Source organism: Stegodyphus dumicola, chromosome 4 (assembly GCF_044657685.1).
Source record: "Stegodyphus dumicola isolate Sdum_Otavi_A_Nest chromosome 4, ASM4465768v1".
Classification (NCBI taxonomy): domain Eukaryota; kingdom Metazoa; phylum Arthropoda; class Arachnida; order Araneae; family Eresidae; genus Stegodyphus; species Stegodyphus dumicola.
In genome coordinates this window covers 87073294-87088488 of record NC_140771.1, presented here as the reverse complement: position 1 = coordinate 87088488, position 15195 = coordinate 87073294, and the positions used below count along the sequence as shown (strand labels likewise).

At 30.8% G+C, this 15195-nt stretch overlaps 1 protein-coding gene across 1 annotated transcript in view; it reads left to right on the top strand.

The window, feature by feature from the left end:
* Positions 1 to 14781, top strand: part of LOC118202065 (serine/threonine-protein phosphatase PGAM5, mitochondrial-like) — a 94004-nt gene extending 79223 nt beyond the window's left edge. The window contains exon 6 of the mRNA XM_085815154.1: positions 14534 to 14781. Within this exon, the coding sequence (XP_085671280.1) occupies positions 14534 to 14681 (148 nt within the window). The 3' untranslated portion in view covers positions 14682 to 14781. The remainder of the gene's footprint in view (positions 1 to 14533) is intronic.
* Positions 14782 to 15195: the final 414 nt, after the last annotated feature.

The window sequence follows — 15195 nt, the reverse complement described above, 5'->3', positions numbered from 1 at the left end:
CATACAAGGAAATTTTATTAATTAAAAATATTTTTCATTTTTAGCTTAATGAATTTTCTTTGTATGATGATTAAATTGTGATTCAAAAGTAATAACATCATGAAAATATTAGTAACTTATTTTTAAGTATGAAAACTTATAAATTACTTGGGTGAAAATTCTTTTGATATACTAGTTATAACAAAATCATGAGTCAACCCTTTAACCCTCTCAGCGTTACAGCCGGAAAATTCCGTACAGTAGGTTGCCTTCCACATTCATTATACATGAAAATTTCTGCTAGCTTTTAATGTATCTGATTTCAGTTTGGATGTATATTGGAAGAAAAGGAATCAAGGTACAAAATGAAAGAGTCATTTTTAAATTAAAATCAAGAAAAGATCACTTATTCATGACATTTTGAGGAGCTTAGAAATTTCAGGGCTAAACCCGTAACACTCAGAGGGTTAAAGGGCACAAGTATGTAAAATATACCGATTCTTTGTCAGGTTTTTAACCTCCTTAAAATGCTAACTTTTCTACACTAAAAGCTGTAAAGTTTCTAGTGTTTCCTTTTTATTCTAAATGGCAGCACTACCCTATGAATGCTCAATATTTTGTAGTTATGAAATTAATATACCTCATTCCAAGGTATCATGGTTGAAGATTCCTAAATTCTATTGGACGGAAAGAAACAAAATCTGCAAATATATGATGTACACATGCTTAATCTTATATATTTACTTTATTTTAGTCAGAAGTGATAATTAACAGATTATTATTTATACAATTTTAAAACTGCTATATACCGTCAAAAGTCGTTAATTCGGACACCCATAATCCGGACCTCAAAGCTAAAAATTTTCTGCGCATGCGCCGCGTTGGCACATGCGCACAGCCGTTTTACGCGTGCGCGTAAGACCTTGACTACTGCGCATATGCGTGTGTGCAAGTGCAGAATACGTTTTCGCCTGCGCGTTTAATGTATAACGGACGGTGTAAGCTAAAATTATCTAATTATCTATTTCAGTTAATGTTAATGATTGCGTTGTTCCTTAATCTTCGGATTGGATCCCGCTTATTATTTTTTGCAGACTGTAAGAGCAATTTTATAAAAGTAAACTTGAAATTTCGATTATGTCAAATAGAATTTCCGATGCTGGAACTTCCAAAGGATCTACAAAACGAAAGTATGTTTCGATGTCCAACAAACAAAAAGTGGAATTGCTGCAAAAAATGGATAAAGACATGAAGAATGTGACAGAGAGGTTAGTGAAAACGAAAAAATTTCGATTGACGAGTTAGTCGGTATTCTCAGCACAGCAATTAACGGGACTTGAACAGCGGAACTTTGTAACTGAACAAGAAATTATGTCTGTTTATAGAATTAAAGAGAAAGTACTATCACATAAAACGAAGCAACTTAAACAACTTACATTGAAAGAAATGTTTAATAAAGTAAACAAATAAATATTAAGCTTTTTTTTTTTTTTTTGTAAATTTTGATACCCTTTAGATCATAATTGTTCTTTAGGAAGCACTTCCGCAGAGAACCCGATAAATGTAAACATCGCCAACTTTGACGATAATAGTTCAAACCTGGTAACCCATCGGATTTATCCTATTCGCTTGTTCGAAGTTTGCAACCATTCCTCTTGTGTTCATTTTGTTGAATTATTACTGTCGTTGTTCGCATTTGCAGATTTACATTATTCTTCTGTTATTTATTATTATTTTTTCTGAATTTTTTAACAACGAATAGATAGAAATATTTTCGTAGTTAGATGCCGGTTCTCAGTTCGGGATGAAAGGAAGAAAATACGGCGGGAGGGGTGAATGCTAATTTGTAACACAGCTGTTTACGTTGTGTTCTTAATTATTAACAGCGCTAAGAAACATGAGGTTTCCAACCTCTAAAATAAGTCAAAATGTGCATGTGCATTTTAAATAATTAAGTAATGCTTTTATTTTTATTATTGGTCATTGTCATCTAAAATTATGAGCATAAATCAATTTTTATGGCTTAAAATTTTAACAAGATTATATATTGTTAATGCTTTTCTAACAATAACCTTTCAGAGGATGGCAGGTGTGACATAAATACATGATTAAATTGAAATAAAAAATATTATTGATTACCTAAGATGACAGAATAGTTTGATGCATCAAAATTGTTATTGTTTTCTGTGTTAACTGGAATTTAAGACAATTTTTTTTCGTATATCACGTTTAACCGGTTAATACTAATTCATACTAATTTATATTTTTTAAATGAATTTTTATTTCCGTTATAAACGCTTAATATATTCTTTTCTGTGCTAACTTGAATTTAATACAAATTTATTTTCGTATATCACGTTTAACCGGTTAGTTTTACATCTACATGCTTATTATCTGTGAATTTTTACTACCATATGCTTAATATATTATTTTGCTTGCTAATTTCAACTTACATGCACTAAAAATCACGTTTACGGCTCGGCTCATCGTCGATGAACCGCGAGCTTGGCGAGTAAAAATGCAACGGCGCCAACGGGTTCTTTCCCGAAGCGCCAACGGGTTCTCTGCGGATGAAAACCCGTACTTTATTTCATAAATTATGGTTTCATATATTTAATTTTATACTTTCTGCATGCCATCTTACCAGATTTAAACTGATGATCTATAATTCGGAAAAATCGATAATCCGGAATAGCCGAAGTCCCGACGAGTCCGGATTAACGACTTTTGACTGTAATATATACTGGGGCCTATACAGAGGGTGCCACGCCTATAGATGGCAACGCCAGTCTTCTCTACTCTGCATAAATGCAAGATAATAATACTCTGCATAATTAATCCTTTTATGCAAGAGTGCAATTTTATGAAGGATCAAATGGATAAATTTAATCTTACTTTTAGATACAGGATAACCTTATCATTTTCAGTAATTTTCGGTTAATTGGAACAACTATTCATCTTAAATCTTTGAAATTTAATAAAACCATTTCCAATAACAATGAAATTGGTATTAACAATTATGATTAAAATGACCTTAAAATTATCAATTAAAACTCTTTAATAAAAATAATTAAAATGTTTGGCAAAAAAAAGACTTTTTATTATTCCTACCATTAAACTCGTAGATTGGACTCCCAGTAAGTTAAAGTTATAACTAACACCATTGTAAATCAGATTCTAAGATTCTATTCCAGTCCTAATATGTATGCACCAAATAAGTAGAGACATTTTACTGTAAACTTTTCTTTTTTTCTTTTGAAATTTTTTTTCAGCTCCCCATTATCCATATTACTCAAAGTTCCTTAGGATTCAATATTATGTTCATTAGGGGATGGGGAGTTTAGTGACCCTGTGCTAGGACTGAATACAAGTATATTAATTTCTTTTTATTCTTGGTTTACTAGAGGGCCTTTCCCACTGGGGTTTATCTGAGCTAACGAATACAAATAACATAGTCGACCCATCTCCAAAACCAGTTTTTCCCCATAAAACAGCAAGTTGAAAAATCTGAACTGCAGGCACAGTGGAGCTAGTCGACACATGGGACTGACTCCGTTAGCTCAGATAAACCCCAGTGGAAACGGTGCTTTAGACCAGAGGGGTTGAAAATTGAAATAAGAGCTTTGAGGTGTATCAAATAATAAAATTGTTTAACTGCGTTTCTTCCTGAACAAAAAGATATATTACAACCTATATTTACAAAAAATAAAAAATGGACCCTATAATGGCCCTCGATAATCTAAAGTGTGTAAAGTGGAGGAGGGAGGGCGATTCTTGGTATCATAGCATAAAGTATGATCTTTTTTATATATTATTTAAAAGCATAAAATATAATAACTTCAAAAATGCAACCTACTTTCTCAGCTGAGTCGTAAGTGTTTCATTTTTCAATTTCTTATTTTTCGGCTGATTACATCTCCTTATAACATTATACTATTTCAGTTGGAACATGATACAGTTTAGTCATGCAGTGTTATATTTGCTAATTTTTCTCAGAAAATAATAATATTGAATTTAAATCAAGTTCAAAAGCTTTTTACCCATATTTTACATAAATATGTTCAGCTGGGTTGCATCATCAAGTGCATAAAACATAAATTTTATCTTTAAAATTTTTAATTTCTTGCAGAATTTTAAAGGTTTTTGTCTTCAGACTTACATAACTATATTCAAGCACCCATTTCTCCAGAGGCATATCAAAAGTACGCAAAATTAATTTAAAAAACTAAAATGAACAATTGGCAGCTACCTGGAAAAAAATGTCTTAGAGGGGCACCTGTATAAAATATATACAGGCTCTCAAAATTCACGATCTCACTCTAGATTTTTTTTAAGTCTCAATTTTGTGTTCTTAGGATCCATAAGTTACAATTCATGCAAAATTTTACCTCAATTTAAATTATTTTATATACTTCCCCTCAAAGGGTTAAAGAACATTGCACATAAGTATATTATAAAGGAATATCGTTGAATAGCATTTTAAGGTAAAGGAATTTAAGGAATTCACCTCCAATTATTGTAATTTATTTTTACTTCCTAGTACGAAGTAAAAAGGAAGTATTGTAATCGCGAAAAGTTTCAGGCAGCATATTTCAATGAAAATATCCATTTTGATCGCTATCGAATGCAATTTAACGATGTTTCTGCATGATATCTGTACGTAAGGACAGAATAAAAGACTCCAAAAAAATGATAAAACTGCTTTCAAATTAATTCTGAAGAGAATTTTTCGTGGCGTCTGTACAAATGTATGTACGTATGTATGTACATACGTATCTCGCATAACTAAAAAACGAGCAGCCTCAGAACGTTGAAATTTTGTATATAGGACTGCTATAACATGTAGATGTGCACCTCGTATTTTGGTTGCAATCGGCCGCACCAAACGTATATAAATACTATATTTATATATATATCCACTCTGTTACTCAGTACAGTGATCTTAGTTTCTATACTCTTATATGTTTGTAAATTGTACATTTTTTGCTTTAAAAATGGTTGAATTATGTTGTTCTTATCTTTCGGTTAAGGATTTTATGCCTTTCATAATTCTGGAACCAATATTTGTACAATTATCAACAATTTAAAAGCTGTTTAAGTGTGGTTAAGTTTTAAATAACATGGCGGACATATTTGTTTACATTTGAAACAGCAGAATTGTAGATTTTTTGCCAAGAGAGACTAAGCTTCGCAACAACAAAAATAATGCCTTCATTTATTATTGCGAATTATCAGGCTTAATCCTTTATGGAATTTTTTTGAGGAAATAAGTTTTTAAGATTTACTTAATTTTTAATAATTAGTAATATAATTTTTAATAATTAGTAATTTTTAATACAGATATTTTGAGCTTTTATGCATTTTTGTCTTGTAGCGAAGTGAAAACTGAATTAATTGAATGAGAAATACTCAATCGTCTGTGAAAAACTGTTTCTTTTTTGTTTTGTTTGCTTAATTTCTTTTTTACATCACTCTAGCTTTATTATAGTATTTGAAAAGAACATGTGGCAATGATTAGATAATTCTTTAAATGATATACATTTTGTGCATTCTGAGTTATAATATGAATGAAATATAATACTGTTAAGTGAACCTAGTGCCAGAGTGTCGCTATGTTAAACAAATAGAGTGAATTTTAAAGAATGTCTTTATTCTATTGTGGTTTATACGCTGTTGGTGAAGTAGATTTAATTAAATCCAATAAGTTTAAAAGAAATGCAAGAAAAAATGCGTATAATTTAATATTCCGTACAAGGAAGTCATGTGGTGTACACATTAGATTTTTTAGCTGTATCGAGGCAAGCCAAAAATTCCAAACTTTGAAATTATATATCTCTGTCATTTTTGTTGCATGGAAGTTAAACTTTTTATTATGAGTATAAAATTTTCCTAAATGTAACTAGAAGGACTGGGGAACCATATAAAAAGTCAGGTTTCATAATTTTTTCAAAGTGGTTTTTTTTTTTCCCTAAATTTAAAAATGCCAAAATGTGAAATTTGTATAATTTAAAATGGTAATTTAATTGAAGGTATATGTCCATGACTAACAACTGAGAAAATAAAGGCTGCAAAAGAACTTTAAGGGTGCATTATAGATTTATGTAAGAATATGATAGTTTAAATGCTTGAATCAATAAAAGCTTCAGAAGTGTATCAGAGTTTATCATTGTAGTTTGGAATAAGTATAATTATTCAAATTTTGAAATCGTATTTTATTACAGTGAATACATGTAAGTTATATTACTTCCACAATGATTACAGTTCTTAAAGTTTTGCCATTTTGATTTTATGTTAATTATTTTGCTGTACTTAATTGATTTATCTATTCCTTTTGTGACATGCTTAGTTCATCAAATTAATTTACTGATAAGTTTTGGCCAGATTTGCATTATGTGCTTGATTTTTATCACTTTTTGATGTAGAAGTTAGATTTCATTAACAAATGCAAAATTTTATTAGTTTCAGTATACATTTTAGTAATATTATGTAATTCAGAAACATTGTCTTGAGACATAACCCACCTGAATAAATATTACAAAATATATAATGCCTTGTTTTTATTTTTTAATACTTTTCTGTATTATGTTCTCTTTGTTGTATAATGTTCTTTTATGTTAATTTAACCAGTTATCATGATTTAAATCTTTACTGTCACTTCTCTCAGGGCTTAATTTCTAAAAGTAGAAGTGTCGGAGCCCTATGGAAAACCTTCAGGAAAGAGGAACAAGAATAAATAAATAAAATGACTACTAAAATCATAAATAATTTTAAAATAAATTAATAATTATTTAATTCATATTAATAATCAATCTATATTATTTAATTAATAATTAATCTATTATTTATTTATTAAAATAATTTCAGTTTAAAGTATTTAAGTAATTAAATTGTAAAGAGATAAAATTTAATAAGAAATTTTTAATATAGTTTTATTGCTAAAAATAAAATTTTCAAGATCAGATTTTTACTGAAATTGTTGTTCAGTTACATAAAAGAAGTGCCAGAGCCTTCTATTTAGGGCTCTGGTGCACTCCGGCTAGAATTAAAATTTCTCTCCAAAACTAAGAAGTACCAGAGCCGGGCTCCGACACAATTTAAGCTCTGACTTATCTGTTCTGTTTCCCTATCGAAATGCAAATTAGCTTAGGGTATTTAAGCTGAGATTTTTGTATTGTAAGACAAGCATGTTTCTGTCTATTGAGGCCACATTACTAAGTTTTCTGCTAACACAGATAAGATTATAATGTTCGGCTTTGCATTTTTTAAATACTTACATTGGCTAGAATTGTATAGTATTTGACTGCTAGCTTAATTTTAAATTTGAACTTACTTTAAGTTATATCATTGCAAGTGGTTGGCTGAATTGTAAGCACAAATCATGCATGTATGTTCTAGTTCTGATCTAATGAAAGAGTTTGTTTTAAAATCTTTTTAAGATTCTCTAGTTCTATCCAGACATAGTAATAACTTACTTAACGTCTGTTAAGAGTTTGATACTAGTTTATGAAACCATAGCAAGTCAAACTTTATAGATGTAAATGAGTTTTTGTTTCATTATTTTAAATATTTCTTTCTCTCTCCCCCTTTTTTTTGTATTTTGATGTTTTAAATTCTAACAGTTCTTAATATACATACATACATATATATATATATATATATATATATTAGTTATTCCTCATAAACTTATTGTGGCTTTTAGTATATTGTTATATTCATGTTGTGGATTTGATTTGAGCTTATTTCATTTATTAGTTATTTTAGTGCACGTACGCATATATGTATACATATATGTAAAAGCATTTGTATATTTGTATAAAATTTCCTTTACATTTATTGCTTTCCAGTGGCAGCTCGTGGCTAAAATTAGTGGGGGTGCTGTTTCAAAAAAATTTAACCTTTGTTTTAAAATTGTGTAAAAGGAAACAAACATGTATAAAAAGAAAATTATTTTGAAATTTCATGAAATCTTACAAGGAAAAAAATTAAACATTTCTTAATTACTTTAACCAAAATTATCACAGTTCAATCTTTGTCTATTCATTTAAAAATGAAATTCATTCTTCTTGTTTTAATTTGCGCGAAAAGATCAATAATTTTCTCCTTAATCTGTGGATGACAACTGAGGAAATGTTTTGTTATTGAAAGCACTGCAAGCGCATTTAATCTTTCCGAATTGCCAGTGCTTCTTAGAAAGGTTTTCAATGTTGAAAAGCAGCGTTCTGCCTCTGATGTAGTCATGGGAACTCTCAAGAGAATTTTTTATCAGTTTCGTAATTTCACTAAGAACATTGTCTAGATTATTTCCGAAGATAAATTTCAGTAGCTCAGTTAATTTGCAGTATTTATGGATATCAGACCTACAATAGAATACTTTTAATTCAGTTTCAAGCTTTTCATTGTCAATCATTGGATATGCTTCAGTGGTGAGTACTATTTCTTCTGTAGAATGTTCATTCCTAAAACTAGCGAAGCATTTCTTGTTTAACAATTTAGCAGCTACTAGTGGAAGAATATCTGTGCATTATATCAATACATAGTATAAAGTCACATATTTCCTTAGCTTCTGCCATCACTGTCTTTGAAAATTCTCACAGTACTTTGAGTTTCTTAATTCTAAAATAACAGTTTTGAAATTTGTTATATATTCATTAGCTTTAAACACACTAATTTCTCTAGATTGCATTTAGTTGTATATCATTTCAACATGAGGCATCTAATAAAAAAGCTCTAACCGAAACTTGAAATTATTATTATTTAGATATTTTAAAATTCCTGTTGCTTTTGCAATAGTTTGATCTGCATTTGATGTTGACTGAATTTGAGAAAGGCAATTTTTTAAAAGCTGCAAATTTTCATAAACTCTGTTTATGATCCATATTATGAAGTTCCACCTTGTGAAGAAATACCACACGGAGTAAAAGAAATCACATTTTCAACAACATGCCAGAATTTTGGCACTGCATGAGCGACAGTGCTGTTCTCTCTACCCAGGTCGCGTGCTGCTTTCTGTGTGCGCATGCGCAGAACAGCCAACCACCACGTCGCTGGAACTGTGAAGCGCGCAGTTCCAAACAAAGACTTTCGTACCTTTTTAACAAAGTGGGAGATGGCTACTGACATTAAGCTTAAGGATTATGTATTGTAAAAGTATAAAGAAAGAATTAAAGACTAAAGGGCACACTATATTAAATATTAAAAATAATAATAAGTGGAAATAGTGGGTGCTGCAGTTCCACAGTGCTTATTATGAGCTGTCACTGTTGCTTTCTCTCATTATTTAAAACTGGAGTGTTCCAATTTTCATTTAAATTCCAAACTGTACCACTTCATTTAAAGAAAAGGAAGAAAATGAATAATTAAAGATGGAACTAAATTAGTTAGTGAGAAATTATTTCATATATGATATTCTAGGTGACTATTCAGTCCTGTTTGATTAAGCAAAATATAAGCTGATTTTTTTTTTTTTTTTTTTACTTAATTCGTATTGCTTTTTATACGTACTTAAAATGCAGTACAATAGCATAATACAGTGCAAAGTCCAAAGTCCGGACGTCTATTATCCGGAATGATCTAAAATCATAACCTCAAAACCACCACCACCATTTTTCTCATAGGCTTTACACATGCACATTTGATTTCCCCCCCTCCGCGCATAATAAAACATCTGGAGAGTCCCAATTCGTAATTTCACTTCGATACTAAATAAAATATTTTGTTATTGAAGAAACAAGCATTTTAGCATAAAGAAACAAGCATTTTAGCATTTAAGCATAAATAAATTTGTGTGAGGAGTACAAATTTATGCTAATAGGCTCTGTTGCTGCGTGTCTGCTATGGCACACATCTCAAACCAGAACATTCCAAATAGATACATCATTGATCTGATGCCAAGCTGGCGAATCATTTATACGTTCCCTTCATCACCGCATGTTTATAAAAACATGACAACTTGAATAATGACTCATGTAGCAATACCTAAACAATTTTGTTTTTATGTTAGTAATTGAATAATAAAGGAGTATGGTAACCTTTTATGTTGACATTACGCTTGGCGATGATTACAGAGTTAAGTTACCGATGATTACAGACTGCAGAATTTAGGACCCACAGAGACTGCATCAGGCGGCAAGATATCTAGCACTGGCTTTCAATAAGTATATGGAGGAATTTATTTATTCAGAACTCTGATAAGCCTTAAGCATGTGCAAGAAATAGACATAAGTATAATAAATAGCTAAACTAATACAATTCAGGCTTAATTGTCTCGGTGCATCATAGAAGAAAGATAAAATTTAACGGAACACGTTTCGTTAGTCGCCAAGCTCATGACGCATAGCCTAATACGTATAGTGAAAGATAGCTAAATTTTATGATGATAGCCACTAATTTTAAAGGTTTTTGGATATATTAAAGCAAAGGTGAAATTTTCCAGTTAACGGATTTTGTAAAGATATGTGGAGAAGCGGTAATAAAGTAATAAATTAATATGATATAAAAGAAGTTTTTCACTTTGATGACAATGCTTCTCAATCATCAAATTAATTAATGAATGGTGAAGTCTGTAGTATGGTTCTAGATCTGGGAAATACCGCTACCGAATTTAAAATTGAATCCTTCGTAATTTCTTAGCACTTTGCCTGTTATTTAGTCTATTTATTGATGTATTTCTATTTTTAAGACCAGCATAGTGAGCTTAATCAAAATTTGCCGATATTCCCAATAGGGAGCATAGTAAAAGTCATGTATAAAAATTCTTTCTCCCCATTTTAATTATTGATACTTTTAAACTAAAGCATTAGAGAGTGGAATAGGTAAAAAATGTAATTAAAAATAAACTTAAATTGCATAAATTTCATCTGAACTGTCTAATCTACTTACATCTGAACTGTCTATCTATTGGTTATAAAACGTTTTATGAAGATTCAAGCAACATTTAGTCAGATAATATTTGTATTTAACTTTGTCGTACATGAATATATGTAATTGCTAAGTTTATCCAATAAGTACTTTGTACATTAATTATTAATTTTGTTTTTATTGCATTTAAAAGGCTTGGATATAAACAAAAGCTTTCTTTTCCATATGTAGGATTTTCTGAATATGTTTTTGTTATTGTATTGAATGGCCGACACTTGCACCTTAAGGTATTTGTTGGAAATAGCCAATATCCATTGGTTGTTTAGCTGTCTCATCATCAAGAACTGATCATCAAGAACTCATCATCAAGAACACAGGGTGGGAAAGTTCTGTTCTGTTTCAATTTTGATGGAGAACAGCCTGGGGGGGGTATAAATCCAGTGGTCTGCCAACCATCTCCCCATACTAAGAAACCTTTCAGCTCATTCGTATTTTAAGTTCCCCCATGCTGCAGAGACATCTAATGCTGTTATCACATATGATATTTGTTGCCGGAACAAAATGTCTGGAGGAAAAGTTCTGAAAATCGTTCTTCCGCGAAATCGGGTTACCATCTTTACTTGGTAAACAGGCTGAAAGCCAAACAAAAATCAGTTATCGCTCAGACTGGTGAAAGTGACGTTTCCTTTCAAGTGATCTTTGTTTCTTCGTGTTGTTTTGTATCACTCACACTCTTTTCGTTTTAAACTTTATTGTTAGTTATGGAAGATAATAGAAAGGTGATTGCTATCAAGTTAATCACTTTGATCGCCACTCTGACATTTCAAGTAACAGATAATCACACTTCTGGTTATAGAAATCAATTACTTCAGTAATAGCCAAATTCAGTATACTCTAAGTCTAGTTTAAAATGTGTGCTGGATAAGTCTATTTAGCAGACATTACTTATGTGTATTTTATGATGTCTGCATTCCAATGAAAATATGTTGGCTCATTGGAAATTTTGTGACCTGGCGAAAGCATTTTCTTGACTTAACTTTATGGCTTTATGGCTCATAATTACTGTTAAAAAAAAAAAAAAAAAAAAAAAAAAAACTCAAGACCTTCTATGACAAAAATCTGTATGGTTGATATTCACATCCTCAGAGCCAGCAGAAGATACTATTCAGCAAAATGAAAATTAGTCAAAAATACATGAGCAATCAAACATCTGCAAGTTGTTTACTGTCCCATAGAACACTCGGTAATATACCTAAAACACATTAATTATACCAACTCTAGAAATTAGAACTGGTTCATATACTAGTTACAAATGGGAAAAACCAAGAAAACGCCCATGTAGCTAGCCTGTTCGCGGCATTCTAACCTGAGACAGAACTACCAATGTTCAACGATGCTTCGGCCACTAGTAGGCTCGTGCACATAATTGGAAAGTATAATTCATTATTTAAACACACACGAAGGTGATAATCAGTTGTGCACTGTTTTAAGTAATATCAAATGCTATAAATGCACAGCTGTTACATTTCTTATTATTTTTTAGTCATGTTTATGTTACGTAGATCATACATATGATATAATTATGAAAACCCCAAAACAAAATGTGTACACTCTTTAGTACTCAGGTGCTCATCAATTATTTTTCACCTGATTATTACATATCCATAATAATTTGCAAAGAACTGATGACTACAGTTGCTGCCAATTACATGATCGTTATATGAATTAAAAGTAACTTCAAATAAACTTTTTCGCAATGTTCATTTTTGTATTCATACATATATATACACATCTAATAAGTCATATATTTACTTACAGGTAGAGAGATGCGATGGTTTAGAAGTTGTAGATATATATTTATTAGTATTAATATAATGAATAAGATTTATATTAATGAATATATGTACAAATGTTTTTCATCATTCATAATAATAAATCCATAAATTTCTAATGTTTCAATATGTAGCATTTACAATAAAAGTATAGTTTCTAATGTATTTATAATCCAGAAAGTATTTCATTAATAACATGAAAATAATAGACAAATAAAATGAGTATTGTCATTATTACATAAACTATGATTTTCTTTTTTATGCATCTTTTATGCTGTTTAAAATGTGTCACTGATTATGCAATTAACAATTTAAAAGATAAGTAATTAGGAGAAAAGCCACACATATACAAACAGATTTAAAAAAAAATTATTCAACTTAAGTTGAAGAAATAAAATTCTATTATATACGAGTGATAATACACAATCAGCACGAAATGCAACAAATTTGGCAAACTTTTGGCGACAAACAATTTGTAAACAAATCCGAACTGCAAGAACGTCGTAAAATACTGTCAACTCTGAAATTTCCATGATTATATACTTAATGAATATATAAACATTTTTAAAATGACTCGGGCAGTTATATTACAACAAAACAGCAATAATTAAATCGGCCTCTATTTCCACCGTCCACGACTTCACATTGAGAGCCATCGCCATATTGAAAGTTACCCGTGATCCTTCAGAAGCAGAACTTTTGTCTGATTGGTTGAACGTATGAGGAACACGTCTCCAGACAGAACATTTTTGGGAAAGTTTCAAAATGTTGCTCGTAGCCGGGACATGTTCCTCCTAGGTAGATGAAACATTTCTCGGAAGCTTCTCGCTTAAAGCAGTGTACTAGAATCTCGTTTCTCGGAATTGTCCCGCGTAGCCGTGTACGTCCCTAGAAGTGATAGCCTCTTAAGTGTTCTCAGGGATTCATATCCAAGCCCAGTAATAGAAGTGGGTAAAACCACTCTTTAAGGAATCGGATAGAACCATTTGCTCAATGAATTGAACCAGTTCTTTTTTATAACTTGTAGCTCATCGACAGTAACCTTGATGAATAAGATCAGGAATAGAAAATGAATCAAGAAGGGTGTGTGAGAATAGAGTGAAAAGTGGAAAGAATCAAACAACCAGTGGGGTCAGATGAATTGATTCAATCAAACTGCTAATAATATGGACTGATTTCTTCCAACTGTAGTTTTGAGATTTGCTAAAGTCTCATTACTACATGGAACTAATAATAAAATTCTAGAGTAAAAGAATGTTAAAGAAAATTGGTGATAAAAATTAAACCGATTTTTAACATGGGAGGATAAACATTCTTTTCTTGCACAAAATGGAAATTAAACTTTCCTGGCAGACTTCCAGCAAGGGCTCATGGTGAACTCTAAAAAAGCTACAACTCTCTTTTTATAAATCAGCATTCACTTGCTGAGAAAAGTGAGTTGTTCTTTGAGTTTGCAAATGAGTAGTACATCTTTACCGAACAATACAGCAACCAATAGACCTACTATTATAATAATAACAGGGTGGCTTTCCCCAGGATAAAAGTGTAAGAAATGTACACAATGAAATTAGCCAAAGAACAAAAAATTTAGGATATCTAAATAAATATTAATGTATTTTACATCAATATCATATTTAAGATAGTTCTATAACCTGAATTGTGCATTATAAAATGATTTTGCTACAATTTGGAATTTTTTTGAAATGATAAAATTTCCATGGAACTCCCGGTTTTTGCGCAAAACTTTCCTGGTTTTTCATTTTCAAGGTTGGCAGCTGACTATGACAGAGTATGTATGCTAACAAAACACACATATGTATAAATATGTGTGTTCCATTACATTTATTGTTTTTATTCTCTTCCAGGTTACTTCAATTTCCTCCAGAAGCTTGGATGAGATTTGCGCTACATCACTGCAGTATGACCTGGATTGCTATACGGCCAACGGGTAGAGTAGCAGTGTACACTTTAGGTGACATGGGTCATCTTCCCAAGGATAAAATGACTAGATAATTGTACATTTTTGTAGTGGATTAATTAGTTGATGTTAATAACTGTTTTGTACTGCTAGTTAGATAAAATATTTTATGAATTAAAGTATATTTTTACAGGATTTTCTTAGAATTTTAAATATTTGCCTTTTCAAAGTAAAATAGAATGAGAATTCATGAAAATGATCCTTCATCCAATACAGTTGATTATTGAATAACAAGAGAGTTTGAGAATGTGAAACTTATGTTGCCATTGAAAGGTTGCTACTGAAAATGCATATGTAATTTTTTGACTCTGTTCAAAATTTGGTTACTGTGACTGATGCTTGTCATAACAATTTTTTGCATGCTAAAGGAAACAAGCTGTTGCTTTGATGAAAATGGATTTAATACATTTTCATCAGCTAAGCATTTCAAAGCTGCGAACCTTCTTACAAAACTGGAAAACTTAACCTTTCAGTCACATCTCTTGATAAGTCTTTAAATTTTCCGATTTTTGCTTTTACTGAATTGAGATCCTCTTGAAAGTGCAGTTC